Consider the following 25148-nt stretch of genomic DNA (forward strand, 5'->3'; position numbering starts at 1 on the left):
TTGTGTTAAACCTACATGTCAAGTTGGGATGAGTGGATGTCTTTACTCTGTTGAATCTTCCAATCCGGGAACATGGTATTTCCCTCTATTTAATTAGATTGCCTTTGATTTCTTTCATCAGCATTGTGTAGTTTTTAGCGTACAAATGCTGTGCATATGTTGTTAGATTTACACCTAAGTATTTCTTTTCTTTAAAAAGCAATTGTAAATTTCATTGTATTTTAATTTTGGTGTCCATGTATTCATTGCAAATGTGTAGGAACACAATTGATTTTTTTTTTTTTATGTTTATCTTGTATCCTGCAATGTTCCTGAGCTCGATAGGAGTTTCTTGGTGGATTCCTTGGCATTTTCTATGCAGACAATCATGTCATCTTCAGATAGGGACAGTTTTATTTCTTCCTCTTAGAAAACTCAAGAGAAGAAGTCAAGTCTATTTTATCTACACATAGTCTGATTGCTGGGTTCTTCCTTCCTGGTTTTCCAAAGTTCCTTCTTTTGTCATTTCGTTTCTGTTTGGAGAACTTTCGTTAGCCATTCTTTTATGACAAATCTGTTGGCGACAAATTTACTACATTTCCTTCAGCTGAGGATACCTTTATTTCCCCTTCATTCCTAAAGGATAATTTCACTGGATCTACATCTAGGATTCGGGGTTGACAGTCCTTTTCTTTTAACACTTAAAAAAAAATCTTGTTTTACTACTTTCTTCCATGGTTTCTGATGAGAAGCGGATGTCATTTGAATTGTTTCTCTCATGCAGGTAAGGTTCTCTCTCTCCAGGTTTTCTTTTGTTTTTCTTTTTGGTCTTTGGTTTTCTGAAGTTTATTTATGGTGAGGTTTGGTGTGAATTTCTTTGTGTTTATCCTGATTGGGGTTTACCCACCTTCTTAAATATATAGTAAGTCTCTTGCTAAATTTTGGATTTTGTAAGACATTTTTTCAAGTTCTTTTCAGCCCTGTGCTATCTCCTTCTAGGACTCTAATAACACAAATATTAGCTCTTTTTTTATAGTTCCATGGGTCCCTGAGGCTCTCTTTATTGTTTTTTTCCCTATTTTCTGTTTGCCATTCAGATTGGGTAATTTTCATTGTTCTATTTCTCCTTCCACTGATTTTTTCCTCTCTTCCCTCCATTATGCTATTGAGATCATCCACTGAGCTCTTACCTTTGGTTATTGTATTATTCAGTTCCAAAATTTATTTGGTTTCTTTTTTATAGCTTCTATGTTTTTGCTGAGACTTCATATTTCTTTGATTAAGCTTTCTGTTTTCTCATTTGTTTCAAGCATATTTGTAACGGTGAAAGTATTTTTTTTTTTTATCGTGGCTTTAAAATCTTTGTCAATAATTCTAGCATCCCTTCATCTCGGTGTTAGCATCTATCAATTGTCTCTTTTCTTTCAGTTTGTTATCTTTATGGTTCTGGGTTTGGTGAATTATTTTCGATTGAAACCAGGATATTTTGGGTATTATGTCCTGAGCCTCTGGGTCTTGTTTGAATGTTGTGTTTTAGCTGACTCTATCGACAGTGCTTTAGCCAGGATTGTGGGGGCAGGCGCCTTATTACTGACAGGCGGAGGGAGAATCTGAGTTCCCTACTTGGTCCTGTTGATACTAGAGTAGATAGGCTCCTCCTTGCTGGGGATGATAGTTCTACCTCCTCACTGGGTCTCCACTCACACTTCAGTGGGGTGGCCGTGCTGTTGCTGAGTGACGGTGACGCTCTCCATTAGGCCTTCTCTGATCTCACCCCGTCAAGGAGATGGAGAAGTGCCTCATTACTGCTAGATGAGGGTGGGCATATGGGCTACCCACATGGTTTTCACTGGTGCCCTGGCGGTGGGGAGAGGCTCATTACCAGCTTGACTGGATGAAAGTCCCGGCTGCCCACTTGGCCTTCCCTTTCACAGTCCCGGCAGGCATTTTGGGTGTCTCAATACAGCCTTGAAGACGTGGAAGTCTAGGTTTCCCTTTTAGCCATTGCTCATGTAAGTAGGGATGGAGGCCCAGTTTTTTCTGTAGTCTTTGATTGGTATGGAGTGGTTATTGTCTAAAAGTTTTCTCTTTTGCTAGGCTGCCCTTCTCTTGGTTCTTCAGCTAGAGAGAGTAGGCTTTTGGCAGGGAGGTTAGCCTCCAGCCCCGTGTTATGATGTATTTCTGGGATTCTGGCTTTTTAAGCTCCATGTCTGGGATACATGAGACAAAACCCAGGGAACTCACCACTTTGTCATTTCTCAAGTCTTGAGGTCCCGAGCCACTCTGCTTTCTCTCTATCTTTCAGAGATTTCTTACATTTGATATCTATATCTATATCTATATGTATCTCCCAGCGTTTTTAGCTGTACTTAGCAGAAAGAATAGAATACTTTTCAGAAGGAGGAGTATCCTTATGATACATCATTGAAAATGGTGGTCTCTTTTACTATATATATACTTTAAGGATGGCAGGAGTAATCTACCCTAAAAGCTTCCTTTTCATTACCTTCAATATGTATGCAGTTTGCACTTTTATCATTTAAATATCATTTATATAATAGATGAAAGCCAGTTAAAGGAATGATCCTCGTGTTACTTTTCACTGATTGTTATACTGATTTTATCAAAAGACTAAATAAAGTAGTTGTTCTTCCCAGTAATCTAGGCTGCTGAATGGACAAGTAGAATATAATTGTACTATAAGAATCAAGTAGGAGTAGAGGGAAAAGGAGAGTAGGTAATTACATACAAGATGTGTAATAAGAAGTTACTGATTATACTTTGTTTAAAAGCTGAATGGACCAAATACATGGGTACATAGGCACTGTTGACCTAACCTCAGTTATGAAAGATAACGGAGAGGAGGCATTATGTTATGGAGAGAGGGTGGAGATGGAAAGAAAGCTCTGAGAATAGGGAGACACTGGTAAGAGACAGAAGGGGCGGATGGTAGTGGTTCTCCTTTATCATGAATTAGGGTCCAGTTAGTGAATGGTTTTAAAACTCTTGGAGTTAGATTTTGCTTAAGCAGAGGGTTGTCCTCCATTGAAGGGTTTGCAGTTTTGACTCATTCAGTAAATATTTACTGAGCTTTCTCTGTGTCTGAACTGTGCCCAATGCTAGGAACATGGGTGGAGAGAACAATCCTGTTTACCTGGAGGTCACAGCCTTGCAAGGAAGACAGTTAATACTGACTCTCGAGCACCATGGTAGTCTCTTACTGAACCCGATGGTAGGGGAACAGAGGAATCAGGAAAGACTTCAAAGAGAAAAATCGCATTTAACCTTTTAATATGGACAATCAAGGATGGTTAGAATTTTTGTCAGATGGTGGAGGGGAGGGGCTCTGTTTTACGTAGAGCAAATGCGAATCATTGAGGAATAAATCAGTTTACTAGAGTAGGGGAAATGGGGGACAAGTCTGGAGAGAGAGGTTGAGATGATGCTGGGCTGAGGAGTTGGTGCAGAGTTCCGTACGCGGTGAGCAGTTGTGACACTCACAGGGAGTGACAGCTCTCGCTATCTGGTGATACTAATCTAAAAGCAATCTGACAGTGTCGTGTAGGGTGTTCTCTAGCCCTGACCAAGATACACACACGTCTTTCAGTTTGAATGATTGACGGTGACTAATCTAAAGTCACGTGCACCTGAATTCCTCGTATGAAGTGGGTATTTATGCACAGATCATACACTTGGTAGGCATGAGTATACAGCAACAGTAACACAGAATTTGAAGAATGTGAATATTCTGTATCGAAGTTGAGGTAACTTATGGTTATAGTTTTTGTCTCTGACAAGAATTCTCCTTGTCCTGATAGGGAGATCATATTGTTAGAAAATAATCTCGGAGTTGTTAAAAAGAGTTCCAGGGCAAAAGTTTAAAGAAAGCAAACCATGGACACACTGGAATTGTTCACCACTCCAGAATCCATGCTCTGATTTAGATATAAATTTTGTTTTATTTTTAAAAATATTTTTATATAATATGTTCTAACAACTAAAGTTACTCATTTATACTTCTCAACCTGTTATAATTAGGGATCGACTCATTGTATATAAATTGAGACATGAAATAAATTACCTTCCTTGTAGCTCAGCCAAGCTTAGTGAATTACAAGAGAAGCTGTCTAGCTGCCACTGCCCCAGCCCCCACCCCTACCTGTACAAACCTTGTCCAGGTGTGAAATTAGGTCCTTTCACATAGGCCCATTGTATGAGGGAAATCATGTCATAGACTTGAACTTGGGATTGTGACCGTATTTCCCTTTCTTTAAAGCCTATATATTGAAATTTGAAAATTATTAGAAAAAGAGTTGTGGGGAAGACAGGTAGCATTGCTAAATGTGACTAATGGTAGTTTTGCAGGCTGCAGATTTTGCTGGTTTAATAGTTTGAGTATCTATAAGGCTAATCTGTATGGTCTGCCACCTTAATTAAGCAGGGTTGTACCTGTCAACTTCATATGGATATTATCCCTTTCATAAAGATTCTTAGAAGTAATTTAGGTCTTTTCTTACACTGCTTTTATAGACGTAAAATTACCTTAACTAATAAAATACATGCTCCTACGTCTAACTTTTAAACCTCCCTACTTTAATTTCTTCTTCTTTCATCATTTGAAGACATGTGTTGATTTGGATGACAGATCATGTAATGAATTTTACTTACATTGTGTGTGTAATTTAGTTTATCCTATGGTAGTCTATCACATGAACACACTTTAATATTTTTAAATTCTCTTCTTTTAAGGTATTGTGTCCAGATCTGGCACGCTGACTTACGAAGCGGTTCACCAAACAACACAAGTTGGATTGGGGCAGTCTTTGTGCATTGGTGAGGGATTTTTGCCAAAGTCATTTTATCAGAATGCAGTACTTTCATTGAATGAGTACAATAATATTTTATTTGCAAGAGATTTTGATACCATTTTATTAAAAAGATGTTATGTTCTCTAATTTAATTTGCTTAAGTGTGAAGCACTTCATTTTCAAGATACATAATCCAGGATTTTATGTTGAGGAACAAACATCCTCGGATGTGTGGCTCCTGCAGACACTTATTTTGCTTGCAGTGAAGAAGTGGTCCTTCGTATTAGGACTTTTGTTACTGTCATTGTCATTTGTTATCATTATAAGCTGCAACTCAGTGCTTCACGGTTACTAAATTCTTTGCCATTCATTCATTATCTGATTCTTAAGACATCCCTCTAAGGTACCTCTGAGGTGAAAAGTTGTACTGTTATAGCTTAATTGGTGAGAAAAATCTAGGTTGAAGAAATTGAGCTCCCAGAACCGGTCTTTTTGCCACATCATACTGCCTCTCACTTTTAAAAGTAAAAAAGTGTTCACATTTTAAAATAATTTTGGTATTGCCACAAGCCAGGCAAATTTCCCATTTTCATAAATATTTCTTCAAATTCTTAGGATACTTTTGAAGAAACTTACAAAAATAGCTTTCTATAATAAAAAATTATAAAATATGGTGCTGAAGTATTTTTATTAAGACTTGAATTCCTGAAACCAGGCTTGGAAGCATTAATCGAGCTTTCCTGTGTGTCAAACACAGTCTTACACATTAAGTAACTCAGCATGATGGAGAATAAAGGTTTTGAAACAGAGTTGCTAATTCCATCTTCTCTAGCTTGTGTTTTTAATTTGTAAATTGAGAATCATAATGCCCATGTCACAGACAGGCTGGAAGAATTAGGAAATGGCAGGCCTGACGTGTGCCAGGATGCCGTACTTGGCATATGGTTGTCATTCAGTACCCTTCCTCAGCTTTGTCCTTCAGAGATGATCAAGGGTAGGAAATCAATCTTGCCTTTAGTAATTGATAACTTAACAAAAGAAAAGTGGTGGCCAGCCTGTGGGAAACATTTACTTTAACTCTCGCCAAGTACTTGCTTTTAGAGCCCCATGTGTAGTCTCTGTCACCACCCACTCTGGATCGAGGGAGGTGGGGTTGGCACCATCCACCCTGACCCTCACTGGGACTTTTATTTTAAACTTGTGAGTGGTTCCTCTGCAACGTGACTCATCTAATAGTTACTTTGTGCAAAGAAGTTTGTGAAGTGTTTAATCAGAAGACATTCTCACTTGCAACACAAACATCCATTTTCTTAAAATGCTCATTTTTAAACAGCTGTTTAGGAATAATTTTGTGGGAGGGAAGAGGATTGATGAAGGCGTTAACAGAAAACGGTTTTCTTAGTGAATGTCAGAATCCAGCCATCTTTTAGGATTCATGTAATATCACGAACAAATAAATGTACCATTCTGTGATTTTATTTAATGCTTAGTACATGAGTGATGACACATTTTAAAATATTGGTGAGAGGGGTAAGCAAAATAAACTGGATGAAACAACGTTTCTTGGCCTGATTTTTATGCTGTTGTTATTCTTTGTCTTTTTCAGGCATCGGAGGTGATCCTTTCAATGGAACAGATTTTATTGATTGCCTTGAAGTCTTTCTGAATGACCCAGCCACGGAAGGCATCATATTGATTGGTGAAATCGGTGGCAATGCAGAAGAAAATGCTGCAGAATTTTTGAAGCAACATAATTCAGTGAGTTTGGCTTCAGAAAGCATAGCTCTGTGCTCTTGAATAACATCACTGGCTTCTTTAGGAAGTTATGTTTATTTTTTCAAAGATCAAGTTTTCAAGAAAACGTGAAAGATAAATTCAAACCTTCTGAGCCGGACCTTTATTTAGTACTAACCACTGAGAAAACTTTGGATTCTTTCTGGCTTGATTCTCCTCCTTTCCCACAACGCCTGTTCTCCATTCTCAGTTGCCTTACCCAGGCGCCCTCTCGCACACGTGGTAGGTAAGTGGGCCTGCTGAACCGAGACCCATTCAGGTCATCAGCCTGAAAGGCCTCACTTTTCCTGCCAGTGCATTTTTCACTTATCATTAGTATGCTTTCTCTTGATCTTAGGGGATATGTGTTCTTTCTCTTTTTCAAGGCTGATCTTCTAAAGATCCCATCATATGTATTCTTTTCCAGGATCTCACCTCTTTCTAGCTCTGGTCTTTCTTTGTAGAGTAGTACTTCCCTTCGAAGGTCAAGTAGAAAAGCTTTATTATCTGTGTCCTGTGAAAGCTTTCCTTGTTGCTTCTCAGAATGAAATGTAAAAAGTGGTGTGGAATTGTATCAGAATTTCATTTAGCCTAAGGGAATTAAGCTGTATTTCTGAGGTGAAGGAGAGAGAGTGCAGTAACGACGGAAGCAGCTTGGTGCCCACCCGCCCCCACTCAGGGAGTGTGTGTGGACCACTGTGGCACAGACCTGGAGAGAAACGGGTGAAGGATTTCCAGGATTTCCCCAACACTGACGAATGAGCACATAAGCACCTTCAGGAGGCTAGGCAAGCAGGAGGAGATAACTTTCTATGTTTATGAAAGAAATTGAGGAATGAATGAATTAAATGCCACAGAAAAATAATGAGTACCGGAGAGTTAAAGTGACCAATAGTTAAAGGGTAGTTAGTATACACAAAACATTGCATTTATATGTGATTTAAGGAATGTTCAAGGGCTATTTTGAGTATACTTGATTTTCCTCTGTGGTGATTTTAAACTCTGATCTATGTAGAAGATGTAACTCAACTTTCCCCTCACTCTCTGGATCTCTTTCCTTACTTTTTATTCATTCCACAATCCTCAGCAATTTGGCTTCTGTCTGCTACTTAGAAGCTGTGTGACCTTGGCCATGTTACTTAACTTCACTGTGCCTCAGTTTTCTCTTTGGCAAGATAAGGCTATAGTAGTGCCTACCTCCTAGTGTTGTTGTAAGGACTGTGGCATTTAAGTGACTCTGGAACATACAGCAGAATCGTATCAGGCACATAGTAAGCGCTCTTGTTGAGCTGTTTGCTGCTGCTGTTGAATCTTACTTTCCTAACACTGCTTCTGCAGAGGTCACCACTGGCCCCACTTCATTCTTCATCCTCTCCATCCTCATGGTTTTTCTCCAGGTTCTTCTCTTTATCCTCTCTGGATTTACTTCCTGTGCCTATTCCTGAAGTGTGAATGATTACGGCATATAAACAACATCGTCCTTCATGCAGTTTTCAAGACAGAAACCTCAGAATCGTCTTTTATTTCTCTCTTCATCTCTCGTTTCCACTCAGTTTCCAACATCTGTCTCTGAGATCTTAGTAGTATGTTGAGATTGAGAGCATCGTCTGTAATTAGTCCTCTGCTTTGGTTCAGGCCCTTACCTCACCTGGGCTGTGCCGATAATTTATCCCTGATACCCGTACTCCTTTCCTCCCACCACCCAGCCATCCTGCTTAGTATCTGCCCTTCTGAAGTACAGATGTCGGGGCCTCATGCCCCCTAGTTTAAACCATTACAGTTACTCATCACATGGCAGATAAAGGCCAGACTTAGCACAGTGCTCCCGTCCCTCACACACCACTCTAACCTTCCTTTGCAGAGCCATGTCCCGTCTGAAATGCAGTTTTCGTCTTGCTTGCCTTTGCTCATTCCTTCTACAGCGCATGCACAGTATCTGCCCCTCACTCTAGACGGGTATGGACGGCAGGGAACTGGCATCCTTGGTGCCCTGCCCGGTCCTTGGCACGTAGGCACCAGGAATGTCGAGACTGGAGTACGATGTTATTAGAGCCTCTCGAATTCAGAAAAGTTTGAAAAGTTTGTAAAAGTTTGTAAAGTTTGAAATTGAGGTAAAACCTGACTTCTCTTTATAAAAATAATTTATGTTAATATTACATTATACTATGTTAAATTGAATTTTTAAATGTATTTAGGTCCAACCCTGAATCCCTTGAACAGCTTAGAATTTAATGAGAAAAACTAAACATATACATCTGTCTTGTTTGGTACATTTTTCCCATTCATGGTTAATTCTTATGGAGCTGATTTTCATTGAGGACCTGCTATGGACAAGATTCTAGGTTGAACAGCTCAGTTGACGTATTATAATGACGTATTGTGTAAAACACTTAGCACATGACCCTAACCTTGTCCATGGTCAGTGTACATCAAATGAACCAGGGATAGGATTCGTACCCACGTCTGCCTGACTTCTTCTCACACCCTGGAGGGATCAGGGTCACGTTGCAGGGATGAAGGACAAGAGTCAGCAGTCTCCGGCTTCTGCTCAGACTGTACGGATACCAACTGGTCGTTCTGTTCTTAGGCTTCCACTCTTGTTATCATTGCTATGTCCTATTTTCAGAATACACTTCCCCCAAAGTCTTTTAATTGTCTTTTTCTCTGATTAAAAAGCTCAAGAGACTCTTCTTTGTTAATAGGACAGAGTGTAAACTTATTTGACGTTTTAAGTATCATAAACTTTAAACTTATTCCTTCTTAGTGCAATATTCCCACGCTTTGAGTACAGGGACAGAGGGATCACGTGGAATTAATGCCACTCATTTAGGAGATGGTCAGATGCCCCGCACAGCCCACAAGGGCATGCATAAGTGACTTGAGGAGTCTTTTCTTTTTAAGTGAGGACATAGGCCCTGTGTTCAGGGAATTCGTAGTTGAAAAGAGGGGACATGTGGGAAATAAATTACAGCCAGTGACTGAGTATAACAGTAGGAAATTGTGAAAGGCACAGCGGGGTCACTGAATTCTTCTATTTTCTGTGTGTTTTTTTATTTTTACCTCAGTACATACGACAGTGCTGTTTATGCAAATACCGGTTGCACGTTAGAAAGGACGTTGGTTGAATGAAATTAGTCCTTTATGTTTCTTCTTAGACGTCATAGAATTTCAGAGGGGAAAGGGCCCTTGGCCACCAGTCTGGTGTAGCCATTTCATTTCGCAGAGGAGGAAGCAGAGACCGAGAGAGGTGATGTGCCTCGTCCTGGTCATGGTCGTGGTCGTGTAGCGTTAGTCAACTGGAAATGAAGTCTGGTGTCTCCCAGTCCTAGGTCCTTTCCCGCACAGCTTCCCACCTCATCTTTTGCTTTTAGCAGGTTTATTAAGGGTTGACTAGGAAGATATTAAGACATAAAATCAGGTTAAAATAAAATAGCCTGGTCATGTGTCTTAACTCGTTGTTACCACCAATTACATAACAGATATTTTCAAGTGTGCTTTTTAATTTTTCACGAGTCACACGTTTTTGTAAAACAGCTTGTGCCAGTGAAGTTGAAGTTTACTGTCTAAACAGAGAAGAAATTTGCTCAGGATTGTTTTCCTAAGTTTGTATGAAACGTTGAGTCATCAAAAAGATGGGTCCAGTAGTTTCAGTCGCTGCTTAATATTTGTGTCGGTTTTCTTAGTGAGGATGAATGATGGGCCCTGTCTGAGCCCTTTGCCATTTACTGACGGAGTCATGAAATTGAGGTTCTTTTTTTATGAACTTCTTCATGGGTGTTTAAAATATCACTTTCCAGGGTCCCAAAGCCAAGCCTGTGGTGTCCTTCATTGCTGGATTAACGGCTCCTCCCGGCAGGAGAATGGGTCATGCGGGAGCAATTATTGCCGGAGGGAAAGGTGGAGCTAAAGAGAAGATCTCTTCCCTTCAGAGCGCTGGAGTTGTGGTCAGCATGTCTCCTGCGCAGCTGGGATCTACCATCTATAAGGTGAGTGGACTGCTCTGATGTTAGGGCCTTAGAGTCGGGCCACACTAGATACCTGGAAGCCTTTCTCCTGGGTCTTACCTGTTTGTTCTTTCTGGTGTGTGGCTTCACAGCCTCCAGAAATCTCCATTTACATCCTAATGTCCTAATTGGGCATACCAGGAATAACGTTCTGATAACTTTTCTTTAAACATGAGGATTTCCTCTTTTGTGAGTAGCAAGATATCATATAGAAGAAAGCATTTCAGAGTCCATAAATGCTGTGAATTCCATTTTGCAGGTGGTGCATAAAATTGCCTTGTGTTTTGTTTTTTCCATGGAGGGTTTTAGGGCTACAGCTCTGCGGAACCCCTAGGTTTCTGTCTCCAGGGGGGGAAGGGTTGACGGCTGAGTAACAAGAAATGAAAGCTGGATGAAGAGGGAGTCGGGGTGGAGGCAAATTTATAGAAGAGGGTGTGGGTTCCAGCCTGTAGTTTCTGGCCCTGGAAGTGTCAGGATGCCATTATTGTTACAGGCTGGAGGATGGACTTCTTAACCATTTGCTTTTCTTATCCCTTTTTAGTAGGACATTGTGGTTTGAAATACTCTAAATGATTTGCTATCTTCCGTAATCTCTTTGTAATGATTCTCAGCCTGTCTCTTTGCATTATCACTTAAGACTATTTTTTATGATGATTATAGCCTTGACAAAAAAAGCAAACAAAAAAAGAAGACTTTAAGAAGGATGCTGCAAACAGGCCCAAGTTGTATTCCCAAGAGGGAATGTTTTTGACACAATCTTTGCCCTTTTTTTAAGCATTAAAAAATGGACTCCTTGTTTTATTTTGAATCTTTGGATGATCCTGGCTTTTGGAATATAACATTATGTGCCATAGTGTTTGAAAGAAATCTGGTAGTTGGTGAGTGTGTGAAAACAAATTTTATTTAAAAGAGGGAGGAAAAGGGAAAAAAGCAAATCCTTAAAAATTCCCATTGGAGACATGCGTTACCATTTTCGTCCAGTAAGTGGCAGCAACCGACTACACATTTGTTGTATTCTAATTACTACAGTGCAGGGAAATGTGCTTTCAGTATTGTTTCATTTTTCAGATATTTCTGAGGTTCTTGACATTTTGTTCAAATAGTAACTGAATCTGTTTAGTTTTATTCTCTGAGAAACTAAGCAAACCTGTTTCTGTTGCTTTATTAAGAGGGCATATATGGTTCATGTATCGCATTAAAGGTTTGGATAAGCACAATCAGGTTTGTCAACTCCTAATAATACTACAGTTTAAAAATAAGTATAATTCACAGCTTCTTGGCTTCCATGTTTAGAAGACATAAAATTGAAGCTCTGCATCTAACTCAGTGAAATTCAAGTTGACACAGACTAATTTGAAAGCTGTTATTTTGTGTTCATGTACTCTTATCCTGGTACCTTTACTCCTGTAATTTCTGGTTGTTCAAAGAATCCCGATGATAAGAGGTTCCAGAATCACGTTGACCATGAATGTAATTTGGATTTTTTATCTTTTTATTCTCTCTTCTTCTCCCTCTCTTCTGTTTCTGAAGGAGTTTGAAAAGAGGAAGATGCTATGAAAGAAAGAACACAAGGTTCCCTAGGCCTGTGGAAATGTGGACCCGGTTGCTTCTGTTGTCCACTCACTGTCAGCCTGTGCGCCTCTCTCCCGGGGCTCCAGTACACGGCAAGCCCACACAAGGTTTAGAATGTCCTGTATTGAAACGTCGTCACCTCATTGTATGACAGACAGCCAATAAATCTACTGTTTGATTTGAAGATGGTTTTGGAGACCTTTTATTGTTCCAGTGTGAGGGGTGATGGAAATAGAAATTGAGGTATATGTGTGTGAGTGTGTGTGAGTGTGTGTGAGTGTGTGTGTTTTAATAGACTCTGTAGAGAACATTCTAACTAAAACTTTTGAAAGAATGAGAGTAGTAATTGCAGTATGGCATTTGTCTAATTATCTTAGATATAGAGTGACCTGAGGTCTCTTTTGTGTCATAGTTTTCTCACGTGTATATATAATAGTCTGATCTTGCAGGGTAGTTTTGAGGATTGGAGATAAATATATAAAGTCCCTGGCATATAATAAGGAACCATTATCATCATCAACATCATCATCAGGATTACAGGCAGAAGCTCACCTGTGTTTCAGTTTTTGTTTAATAGGGAAATGGTCTTCAATAATGCTGTGTTTTTCTGTGGTTCTGCGGAGGGCTCTTCCGTTCCCTACATTTCTTTGCTTGAGGTTTAACACATGCACTACAAGAAAGCAGAAAAGCTGTTAGCCATCCTTTGTGTCTAAAAGGGAGATTGTTAACAAGGAGCAATTCCAGTAGATAATTGTCACTAACCTGGACAGAGGGGACACCCATTGTCAGGAGCTTATTTTCTGAAATAGGAGAGACACAAAACATTTTCAAATTGTGTAACTAACTTCTCTGAAGGAAAAAATAACCCCAAGAGCTTCGAAAAATAATTTTAGGCAGAAGCCCCCGAAGAAGGGCTGTTTGTGAAGGCCTCCCTGAGGATGGGACATGAGTTAGGACCTGAGGGCTGAGAAGGTACCAGCCACACAAAAAGGAGGTTCACCCAGACGAAAGGAGGGGGAAGAACTCACTTTGAGGAGGTGAAGGAAGATCAGGTGCCTGGGGGCAGAGCCCTGGGAGGGGCTGGGGAAGCAGGTGTTTTGGTAGTTCCCATGACCAGGCCCAGGCTGCTGAGGGCACAAGGAGTGGTGTCAGGAGATGGATTCACAGCAACAGGATTCCGTTTATTTCTGTTAAATGGATGCAGTGCAGGAGTTCCAGCTTCCACTAATAATGGAATAGCTTGATTAGACTAACCTTCCCACAGATAATCATTAAATCTGGACAAATAATTTATAAGAAAATGACTTGAAAGCACGGGAAACACCAAAATCAGACATGATGGAGGGCATTACCTGTGAAAGGAGCTACAAAGGGTGAAATTTCTGTTAGTAGCTTTTTGTCTGAGGGCCCTCTTCAATATGTGATAGATACCAAAACTTAACCGAAAAATGGCACAAGGTCTACTGGGATATCTGAAAGACCTTTATCAAAGAAACTGAATTTATAATCAAAATCTGTCACAAAGTAAATTTCAAGTTCTAATGGATTTCCTGGTGAATTCTATTAAATTTGAAAAATAAGCAATGCCAATCTTACATTAACTCTTTCAGAAAATGGAGAGGAAAGGAACACTTCCCAAATTATTAGATAAAGTGAGTATTATCCTGATAGCAAACCTGGCAAAGACATTACAAGAAAATTTTTTAAAAATGTTGACAAATATCACTCGATCATGTTCATAATTCCTCACAAAAATTTCAGCAAAGTGATCCATGACAAAGTACAACTATGACTAAGTGGCATTTATGAACAGGAATACAAGTTAGCATTTAAAAATCAAATATTTAACCAAATAAAGGGGGAAATACCATAAAATCATTTCAATAGATTAAAAAATCAATAGACAAATTTCATTACCCATTCAGGATTAAAAAACAAACAACAACAGAAACATTCAGCTGACTTGGAATAGAGGGGAATTTTCCCCCATGTGATAAAGGACATCTATGAACATCCTTGAACTAGCATCATCTCTAATGGTGAAACATGGAAAAATCTCCCCAAGATTGAAAGCGAGGCAAGGTATCTGTGTTCACCCACGAGGGCTGACAATTGTTCTCAAACTTGCCACTGTGCGCTTGCGTTTGCAGCACTGTACAAACAGCTCAGTAAGGTTTCTAAACCTTGGTGTATCAGTGTCTAACAGCTGTGTTTGTGTCGGCATGTGGCAGTGTCTTGCTGAGTGGTGTTCATTGTTGTTGCATGCTTTTGTGTGCCATCTCGAGAATGTCTGAGCTTGAATTACAGCAACAAACAAACATTTCTTGTTGAACTTGGTAAGAGTGGAAGTGAAATCAGGGACATGTTAGTCCAAGTTTATGGGGATAATGCCATGAAGAAAATGGCAGTGTACAAATGGATTAAGCATTTTTCTGAGAGGAGAGAACCCATCAGTGATGAAGAGAGGTCAGGGCAGCCAGTAACCGCAGAACTGACGAAAACATTACAGAAATTTGTCGAATTGTGTGTTAAAATCGTCGGCTGAGTGTGAGGAGCATAGCAGACCAAGTAAACATCGATAAAGAAACAGGAAAATCTTAACTGAAAATCTTGGCATGAGAAAGATGTGTGCAAAAATGGTCCAGAAGGAGCTCACTGATGAACAAAAGCAAAATAAAGTTGAAGTGTGCCAAGACCTTTTGGAGAGGCAAGATGATGTTTTGGTAGTGAAAAATGGGTCTACCAATACAACCCTGAAACAAAACATCAAAGTGCACAATGGAAGTCAGCCAATTCTCCACGACCAAGAAAGTTCTGTCAGTCCAAAATAAGAGTCAAAACAATGTTGCTAACCTTTTTTGATATCAGAGGGATTACTCATTATGAATCTGTACCAACTGGACAAACAGTTAACCAAGTTTACTATTTGGAAGTGCTGAAAAGGCTGCATGAAAAAGCTAGATGAAAACGATCAGATCTTTTTGTCAACAATTCATGGCTCTTGCATCATGACAATGCACCAGCTCATACAGCACTGTCTGTGAGGGAGATTTTTAGCCAGTAAACAAAAACTGTGTTGGAACACCCTCCCAACTCACCTGATCTGGTCCCCAATGACTTCTTTCTTTATCTAAAGATAAAGGAAATATTGAAAGGAAGAAATTTTGATGACATTCAGTACATCAAGGGCAATATGATAACAGCTCTGATGGTCATTTCAGAAAGAGTTCCAGATTGCTTTGAAGGGTGGACTAGGTGCTGGCATCAGTGCATAGCTTCCCAAGGGGAGTACTTCAAAGATGACCATAGTGATTTTTTGCAATGAGGTATGTAGCACTTTTTCTAGGATGAGTTTTGTACTTAATTGTTATACCTTGTATTCAACATTGTGGTAGAGCAAGTACAATATAGCAAGGAAAAAAAAAAACGCATGAAAATTGGAAAGGAAGAAATAAAATTATATTCATATTTAACACATTTTTATATAAAAATCCTAAGAAATCTATTTTTAAAAACTATTGGATCTAATACATTTATTAAGCAAGGTTTTAGGGTACAAGGTCAATGTATAAAAACAGTTCATGTTTGTATACTTTTGCAACAAAAAAATTGAAATATGGAAGATCCAATATTGTTAGCCAGCAGCAACTCTTTCCAAAATAATGTATTTAATTCAACTCAGTTCCAATCATAATCCTGTAGAAATTAGCATACTTTTTCTAAAATTTACATGAAGTTACAAAAGATCTAGCAGAAAAAAAATCCAGAAATAGACCTGTGTGAATATGGCCAATTGACCTTCTACATAGGTATAAAAACAACTTAATTGGCAAAAAAGGAACTTTTCAATAAAAGTGCTGGACTCGAATATCAATAAGGAAATAAATGCAATCTTGACTTCTGCTTCCCCCACCGTAAGCAAAAATTAATTCAAGGTTGACATAAGAACTAAATGTATAAGCTAATAAAGAATATCAGAAGAATATCATCATGAAATTGGAGTAAAAAAAACATGTCTTAGAATCAGAGCACAGTACACAGAAATGAAAAAAATAGATATTACCCTTTATCAAAGGTAGACAATTTACCAAAAGACACCCGTAAGAAAATGGGCAAGCCATAGAATGAGAAAATATTCAAAATATATCTGAATATTAATAATACTGAGTCTTGTATCTAGAATATATAAAGAATTGGTAGAACTCTAATAAAAAGTCAAAAGAAGTAAAAAAAAAAAAAACAAAACAAAAACAAGCAAAAGACTTGAAGATACTTCACAAAGGAAGAGCTACCAAAAACTAATACACATTTAAAAAGTGCTCAGCATCATTATTCTTCAGGGAAATGCTAATTAAAACAATAAGATACTGCCACTCACACCCTGCACTACAATGGCTAAAATGGACTTTGACTCCTAGGATGCCAGACTGGGATGCTCTCAATGATCAATCTGTTGAGTGCAGCCCTTCATTTAACACAATGAGAATTTGGTGCCAAATTTCCTTTGCAACCCATGGATGCCAAATGCCAAATGTGACATACTGTTATACGGAGGCACTGCAATTGAGGGGAACCAAAACATTTTTCTGCCTCACAAACCAGAGCTATGAGGATTTACCAGGATTCAAAGTATTGTTGGTCTTAAGTGTCATATATTTAAATCAAGGCCTGAGCTGGGGAGTGGGAAGTGGTGGTGGTGGAGGGCTGTGTGGGGAATGAGGAAAAGGATGGGAAATCAGTACTAACATAACAGAAAGGAGTGGGGATTTTTTTCCCCCTCAGGAAAAGAGAAGGCTGAGAAGTAAATGGACTGTAAGCTTAACTGGAAATGATAACCATTTATGATCCTAGATCCCTTTTTGAATCTGACGAATGCTGTTGACTTCCCAGTAACATACTAAAAAGGGTTCAGAACAGCCCTCCCCAGATGTGCCACTTTGGCATGTGGATTATTTTGAACCGAAGGCAATTGTGACCCTGTGGGCTTTTGAGAAACTTTTACCTCTTTCTCAAAGAATTTAAAGGGTAGTCTTGGCCATAATAAGGGTTATCCCCAGAAATAACATTTTACGACCTATTTATAGGGCAGGACAAACTTGTAATTACTGAACATCTGCTCTTATTGTCCTGTGAGTTGACTCTCCTTTCCCGTGAAGCCCTGGGTGCCCTACCTCATTCTTATCTCAGGATGTCATATATAGTCCATTTTAGCTTTTTGTTTGGGAATCTCTCGTGAATGTAGGGTCCCCATACATATGTGCATAGTTAAATTTGGTTATTTTCTCTTATTACTCTTCCTCATCTCATGTAGATTTAATATTAAACCAGTTGAAAGAATCTAGAAGGGTAGAGGAAAATTTCTTCCTCCTTCACAATACCCTCCTTTACACTGGGCACCAGGGTTAGAGCCCTTGACTTAAACTTTTCCCTGAGGCACTTGTATGTTAATATTGATCTCTTGGAGAAGGAAAGACTAAAACTTACATGGGAATTACAGGATTTATTGTGTCCCTCATCCATGAAGCCAGCCTACCCTATTCAAATAATTCTACCTACTGGCCAGAAAGAGGCGTGCGAAGGGTAGGCAAGTGCTTTTGCTTGTTTCTAACCAGGTTAGTTCATTTAGTCTGTCTCTTCCAGGTTCTGACCTTCTGGTTTTGAATCTCCTACCTTGATTATGGGTTTGACCCCTAGGCAGGGCATTAGGATTTGTTCTCTGATGTACTTGAACTTTAGTTCTCAATGGCCTTTGGCTTGGATGTCCCTTTGGCTTTCAGCAACCTGGGTTGTCCCTGGTAGGTGTCTGACAGATGGCACACTCAAAGGTGAAGCACTCTGGGAGCAGGAACTGTGAGAAGCCATTACCACTTTTAGGCTTGTTGGTGAGGGGAGGGGGCTGTTCCTGAAGCTGAGACCAGTAGCTGTGTACCCTGGCAGGAGCCGTGGCCCTGTATAAAGGACACAAACACTCCCCAAATCAAGACCTGACATGGAAGCAGTGAGGGATATAAATGCCTGACCTCACACCCCTCCCATCCTCTGGTCTGCCAGTGGGAGGATTGGCTGAACTCAGTTGGAAGGTAGAGAGGGTGGGTGACCCCAGAGGGTGTTGTGTATAAGCAGCCTCCTGGGGACGCAGAACGGGGAAGAAAGGACAGAGGACAGTGGAGAATGGATCCGGAGGGACACGGAGAATCACACCTTCACCTACCTTCCCTCTCGTACTTGGACAATATGTTGGCCAGGGCAGCAGCAGTTCTCTTTTGGTGGGAAGTTGGGGAGAAACTAGATATCAGGTACTGTGGTAGGTCAGCGTGGGCATATATGTGGCAAAACCTGATGCTCCAGGGAAATCCTTAATGGAATTTTGCATTATACCCTACACTAAGCATTATTCCTGAGGGGAAAAAATAGTTAATTGTTGGTGTGTTCTCTGAGGTGTTGAAAGATAAAAAAGATGTTTGTAGGTGAGTGTGCCATGGTATTCGGTTTCTTGAATGTCCCATGAGACAAGTGAAGATAGCTTTAGGACATTCAAGGGAGTGGGGGTTGCAGCTGTAGACCAGCCGCCTGGGGCCCAGGAGGTGAAGGGCCTGGGACTTGGGAGGGGAGAGCTCAGGAGGCTGGGTCCAGGCAATGTCTTTGGAGAATCCAGCACTCATGCTTGCTCTATAGCTGTGGTGGTGATTAGGCAGTGTGAGTTCCTGTGTCCCAGGCTGCTCTCTGGCTGGCTTTTCAAAGCGGTTCTCCAGAAATCACCTGGCACAAAGCATTTTGCTGAGAGCTCAGCAGCCAGGATGGGACTGAGCCTCAGACGCAGATAGCACTGGCCAAGTAAACACTTCTCTTTATGTGGATTCTAGTTAGTGATTGTCCCTTGTTTTCTAGATGACACAGAGGTAATGTAATGGAGGAGATCTGAAAAAGGTTGACCTACTCTCATTTCTTAGGTGGGAGAGCTGATTCAGAGAGGTAAAGCCTCAAACTACGATCAAGTTGGTAGCAAAACTGAAAATTGAAGATGGGTCACCTCTCCTGGCTCCCAGACCTGTGCCTCACTGGAGGGGTATGAGAAGGGCGTACACTCTGGTCATCACTAAGCAGTCTAGGGGAGGTGCTTAGAATAGACTGCACTTTCAGTGATATTAAAGTCATTCAAACAGTGTGACTCATGACTGTGACCCACCCCCCTTGAATTTGACATGTTCTACAAGTGGGATAGATTCACCCTGGCGGGGGCATGGTTAAAGTATGGTCTCTGTCCGTGAGATGGCATAAAGCTGGAGGACTGGGTAGGGATCAGGACCTTGTTCTTTGGCTTCCGTGGCACAGAGGTCCACTCTTGTCATTAATGAGCTGACCACAGACAGTTGAGATGGACAATTCAAGGCCGTCTCGGCAGCTTTAGGAAAGGCTACTGCAAAGGGAACTGCGATTCTTTATCAATTTCATTTTATTAAGAATTCTATCAAAGCTTTGTGGGGCTGGGAGTCTGGTGTCAGCTCTGTCAGATGTGGAATCGAGATTTGAAATTGCTCGAGATCAAAAGCCTAGTTATGTATTCTGTAATCCGAGGGAAAAATGAGCGGACAATGTAAAGGTCAGCGCTCATGGCTTTTATTTAAATAAAGGAGTTCTATCTTTTAATAGCTTTTTAGCTCATTAGTATTCTGATATGGAAGGGAAAGCATCTTCTCAGCTGCTGAATTAATGATGTTTCAATATGTGAGAACTTTAATTCTGACACCGGGGTGGGGAGGCCTCTGCAATGTGATCTGATTGGTCTTTGGTGATTCCTAGCAGCTGGAGAGAAAATAAGCTGTGATCCAGAGAAGAGTGTGTCACCTTCAGCAAAGTACCTGCAGGTGACAGGTTTCCAGTGATGGGGTGAAGATGAGGAGGCACTGAACCCAAGAAAGTAGGAGAAGGTCATCCTCAATGCCATCCAAGACTGCACAGCACAGGGTCAGTCTGTGATACTGTTGGTCAAGTTAGAACTTCCCTGCTCTCCTGCTCCAACAGCCTCTGGCAAGTGAGGAAAATGGGAGGGGAAGGAACAAAGCTGCCTCTGCCCCCTCCTGGCAGTTGATGTCCTGCCTGTAGCAGGCCCTGGGCCCCGTGGGGAAATGTGGGGGTTTTGGGGGTAGGGATGGTGAAGGTGAAAGTGGTGAGAAGCCTTACCTCTGAATGGAAATCATTATTACTTGGAATTGGACATAGTAAATCCTGAAGCAATTTTGTGATTTAAATTAATATCAGGGTTTTTAACCTTTTAAGTAGGAATGAAAATGGGGCAGGACAAAAAAAAATAAAAAAGCCCCTTGTTGGTTTCCTAAGACTTCCATAACAAATTGCCACAAACTGAGTAGTAAACCCACAGGACTTCATTCTTTTACAGTTCTGGGGACATCTGAAATCAAGGTGTCAGCAGGGCTGCATTTCCCCCAGAGGCTCTGGGGGGAAATCATCAGCTTCTGGTGGTGTTCCTTGGTTTAGAGATACATCACTCTAAGCTCTGCCTCTGTCTTCAGGTCACCTTCTCCTCTTTGTCTCATCTCCCCTGGGACTCTCTTATAAAGATACTATATACTATATATTGGGTATATATTGGGTATATACATATATTGGATACTATATATTGGGTCTAGACCCCTTTCTCCTTCACCCCCCACCCAGGACAATCCATGATAATCTCTTCATCTCAAAAGCCTTAACTTAATTACATCCTGCAAAGACCCCTTTTCTAAATAAGGTACCATTCACAGATTCCTGGAATTAAGATACAGACATCTTTTGGTGTGTGTGGGGGTTGGGGTACCTTTCAATCCATGACACCTTCTAAAGTTGTTCTGTGATTGTGTCTCGTGAGTCCTGTTTGTTCAGTATGGTGGGACCTGCGGGTAGAGAAGGCAGGGCCTGATGTAGAGGTCTGAGCTGGCACTTCACTTTGAAAGCTTCCAGGGGGCACTGCAGGGAAAAGATCAAACACACACCCTTCAGGGCCGCAGGAGGGAGATGAAACCCTGCCGTTATGGATGCCATGTGAGAGGGTGAAGGACTTGCTATTTCTTTCTTTCTTCTTAAACATTTCTCAATGAAATATAGACAAGGTCATCAGCTGAAAGTAAAAAGGGAGGAGAGTTGTTGGAGGGTTGAAGAGAAAGGAGAATACATGAAATAGTCCTCACGAGAATAGTGAAGGGAACCAGGTCATTCTTTATTACCTCACTTTTCAAGGAAGTACTCATAATTGTTTCCAGCCTCAACTCTCTCCTCTGTTTTTATCTTCGCACCTCTCCTTGTTCTCTGTTCTTGCTCAAAACCTTTAATGAATCTTTACTGTAAAGAGAATGAAGTTGAATCCCCATAGCCCAGTATGACCCACCATGACCTAGACTGTGACAGTTCCCCTGCTCCTTGGTCTGGTCAAACGATTGCCCCTCAGATGAACTGGGGAGGCATTTTTTTTTTTCTGTAAAGAACCAGGTAATAAATATTTGAGGGGATTACTTAATTCTGCTGTTGTGAGAAAGCAGCCAGAGACAATGGCTGTATCCGATAGAAATTTGTCAGCTCTGAAATTTGAATTTCATATGATTTTCACATGTCACAAAATGTTTCTTTGATTGTTTTTCAACCATAAAAATGTAAAACCCATTCTTAGGTTGGACCTTGAGATAAATCATGTGTGTTTCTTCTTTCACCCTGGCCACCTGCCTGCCCCAAATCCACCTTCCTACAAGTCTAAATCTGTCAGAAACTTTAACCTAAATCCTTCTCCTTCCTGTCCCATCAATATTCCTCCATCCGCCACCTGCCTCAAAGCTCTTAGGGATCATGCCTAGTGTTTGACTTCCTGTAGTCCACTCGGTCTGTGCTCCTCGTGATGTTCAGCGGCGCCTGTCATTTATCTTTTCTATGTCTGTCTCGTGCCTCTCAAGCAGACTGTATATTTCTGAAGGGCAGAGCTTGCATTTTATGTCTCTGTGTGACTCCTGGAGTCATGCCCTACACCTACTTGGTGTTCAATAAATATTCAAGAAAAAAAATGGTGCTTTTCAGACCCTACTTTGCAGGGCTCAAAGGAATTGTTTTATGCACAAAGTTCCAAAATAAAAAGCCAAACCCTAGCAAAATTGCTTCCTTTTGCATTCTTCATTTTGATGATGTCTCTGAGGTGTGGTTTCCTAGATTCTTTATGCCCCTAATATAGTCCAAATTACCTTATATTTCTGTTGTATCTAATAGACAGGAGGTGACACGGAAGGCACAGAGCCCCTGGTCACCTAGGGTCATATACCAAAACCTGCCCGAGTGATCTCAAAAACAGACCACACCGGACATTTTATTAAAGGCTTTTACCTTGTGCTGGATAATTATGTACCATAAAGTTCAATCACACTAACAACAGGAATTTCGGGTGTGTTGACTGTAAGCCAGCCAGTTGGGACAATGGTGACTAGGATTACTGTGGGTGAAGCTACACTATATCGTTCTGATCCAGGCACTATTTGCAGGTCATTGAACGGATGTTATTTGAGATACTGCTATATTCCAGGAAGGGAGGAAAGAGAGAAAACAGCAGAGGATTTTGAATGTTCCAAATTCTGTGCTTCTGGTATTTAAATGTATAAACTCTCCACCCACCTCCATGGCAGGGACATTCAAAGTCAATCTGTTGAATGTACAACCTGAACTCAAATTAGCCCAATGTTACTTTTGCATAGTAGATAATGATAATAGTTGAGAATGTGTGGCCCTGTAAAAGCATTGTTTAAAAATGAGGGCTGACCCAACATTTTTCCTCTTCTCTCAGGGTCGTTATGACCTGAGTTACTTCAGGGCAGTTGGTTACTCAGTCAGCCCAGGCGAATCAACCTTCAACCTTGCAGTTCTCTCTGCTGGAAAACAAACGCCCCACTCCCAGTAACCCACGTGCAGAACTTCTGCCCCTGCTTTCCTCACCAGGATTTGTCTCTGCCTACAAAATCGAACTAAAATCGTACTAAGATGCCTCACACAGAGGAACAGTTGCATGTGTATAACAGCAACAGAATGCTGGAGCTCACGCTCACCCATTTCTCTACCAGGCGGGCTTTCTGTGAGAGTCTTTGAGAGGGTCCTACTTTTAGAGGACTATACAGTCTCAGAAGGTCATTAACTGGCGACCAGGTCATTGGTTAGACTTCCAAAGGAGACCTAAGACCTTCTTTTCCTTGAAAATTGTTATGGCAAACGCAAGATGCTCAATCCATGAGGCCAAGTGTTATCTAATTCACAGCTGTATGGTTGGTGTCTAGTAGAGTCCTTGGTACCTAGTAGATTTGAAATAGGTAGGTCTTTGGATCATGCTCATAGCCTATTGAGTGCTCTATAACATCCAATGAAAAAGGATGCATTTTAGACTTTAGCTAACAAATACATGTATATTTGTTAAATGATGCAATGAATCCTGATTGCCCAAATTAATGCTTTCTTTGGGATGCTGGCCTGACTGGGAATATGTGTGGTTAGAAGGGGTGTAAGTCCTAATTAGGGAGCTCCATGAGAGGCTCTGACCGAATGCCAGGCAAAGGGGGGAACAGGGTTGGAATGGAGGTTGCCGGCAGATTTATGACAAAGCCAATCAAGCTTAAGCCTCGAGCCTCTTCTTTGCCCCTGACCTTTCAGGTTCTGCATGCAAGGGGCCCTGGCAGTTTTGTATTCTTCATCTGGCATTCTTTTCCTTACCGCTTCGGAAGCCTCTGGCCCCACAGAACTCAGACCTGTCCTGGGAGACTCTCATTGGAATCCCTCTTTGATTTCCATGAGACCTGTTTTGATCAACGTGTATTTCAAGCCTCATTTTAAAAGACCCGACTTGTGTGAATATTTACAGACTCCTTTAGCTTCCCCCACTCTCCCGCCTGCACCCCACCTCACTCACAGCGGCCACACTCATCTTCCTTTGCTTTTTGTAACTTGCCAACCTCTTTCCCATCTCTGGGACACTTTACATCGTATTCTCTCTGTCTCCCCTACCCCCAGCCGTCAAGCATACTATTAGCCTTCCCTGCCACTTTTAGGTCTTCTCAGATCTCAATCTATATTTTAACGCTCTCCTTCTCCTTGTTAATTCTCTTTCAGAGGAAGAGCCTGCTCATTTCCACCCATGAAATTATTGCACATGTTTACCTTAGAGATATTTGCGTGCTCATCTGTGTAATATCCAGCCTCTCCCCCCATAGAATTTAGACTCAGTGGCTGGCACATAGTGTGTGCACATTGAATATTTAATGAATAAGTGAACAGGGGCTCCCATGGCACTGAGTGAAAATCACATTGCATTATGCCTTAGTTTTCATTCGTATATTCTGTTTGTTTGTTTTTACATTATTATTTCTTTCACTGCACGTTCCTGCTCTTAGCGGACAGAGACCATGTGTTTTTATCCTTTGTGTCAGGCACATAGACAAGTGCTTGAAAACATAGTAACAATTAAAAAACTCGTTTGATGCTCTCCCGTGCCAGTGCGGCCCGTGCCATCCAGGTGCAGTCACTTTGCTCTTCGCCCTGCTCTGTTTGTTTTCTGCTGGAGGAGCTGAGCTGGGGAGAGAATCTCCGAGCCTGGGCTGCTCCTGCGTTCTGCCTCCCTGTCCTTGCTGGTGAGGAGGCAAAAAGTCATGGTCCTTGTTTTGGCAGCTCTAGAGAGCATCTGAAACATTGGGCCCTGGAGGATTGATTGCTGGGGAAGCTTTGAAAGGGCACCGCTGGCTGCATCCCACAGCAGAACAGTCACAGCAGGATTTCCATGGTGGAGCCCACCACCAAGATGTTTCCAAAATTCCCAGGTGAGAGAGACAAACAGTGCATGATACCACTTATATGTGGAATGTGAGAACAAAGCTGAACTCAGAGAAACAGGGAATGGTGGTTGCCAGGGGCTGGGGGTGGGGAACGGGGAAATGTTGATCAAAGGGTACAAACCCTCAGTTGTAAGATACATAAGTTCTGGGGATCTAATGTACAGCAC

The 25148-nt window shown here is 41.0% G+C and overlaps 1 protein-coding gene across 1 annotated transcript in view; it reads left to right on the forward strand.

Moving 5' to 3' along the window:
* Positions 1-12320, forward strand: part of SUCLG1 (succinate-CoA ligase GDP/ADP-forming subunit alpha) — a 33800-nt gene extending 21480 nt beyond the window's left edge. The window contains exons 6-9 of the mRNA XM_081069737.1: positions 4729-4812; positions 6394-6545; positions 10358-10546; positions 12095-12320. Coding sequence (XP_080925863.1) covers positions 4729-4812; positions 6394-6545; positions 10358-10546; positions 12095-12121 — 452 coding nt within the window. The 3' untranslated portion in view covers positions 12122-12320. The remainder of the gene's footprint in view (positions 1-4728; positions 4813-6393; positions 6546-10357; positions 10547-12094) is intronic.
* Positions 12321-25148: the final 12828 nt, after the last annotated feature.

Source organism: Rhinolophus hipposideros (genome assembly GCF_964194185.1).
Source record: "Rhinolophus hipposideros genome assembly, chromosome: 12".
Classification (NCBI taxonomy): Eukaryota; Metazoa; Chordata; class Mammalia; order Chiroptera; family Rhinolophidae; genus Rhinolophus; species Rhinolophus hipposideros.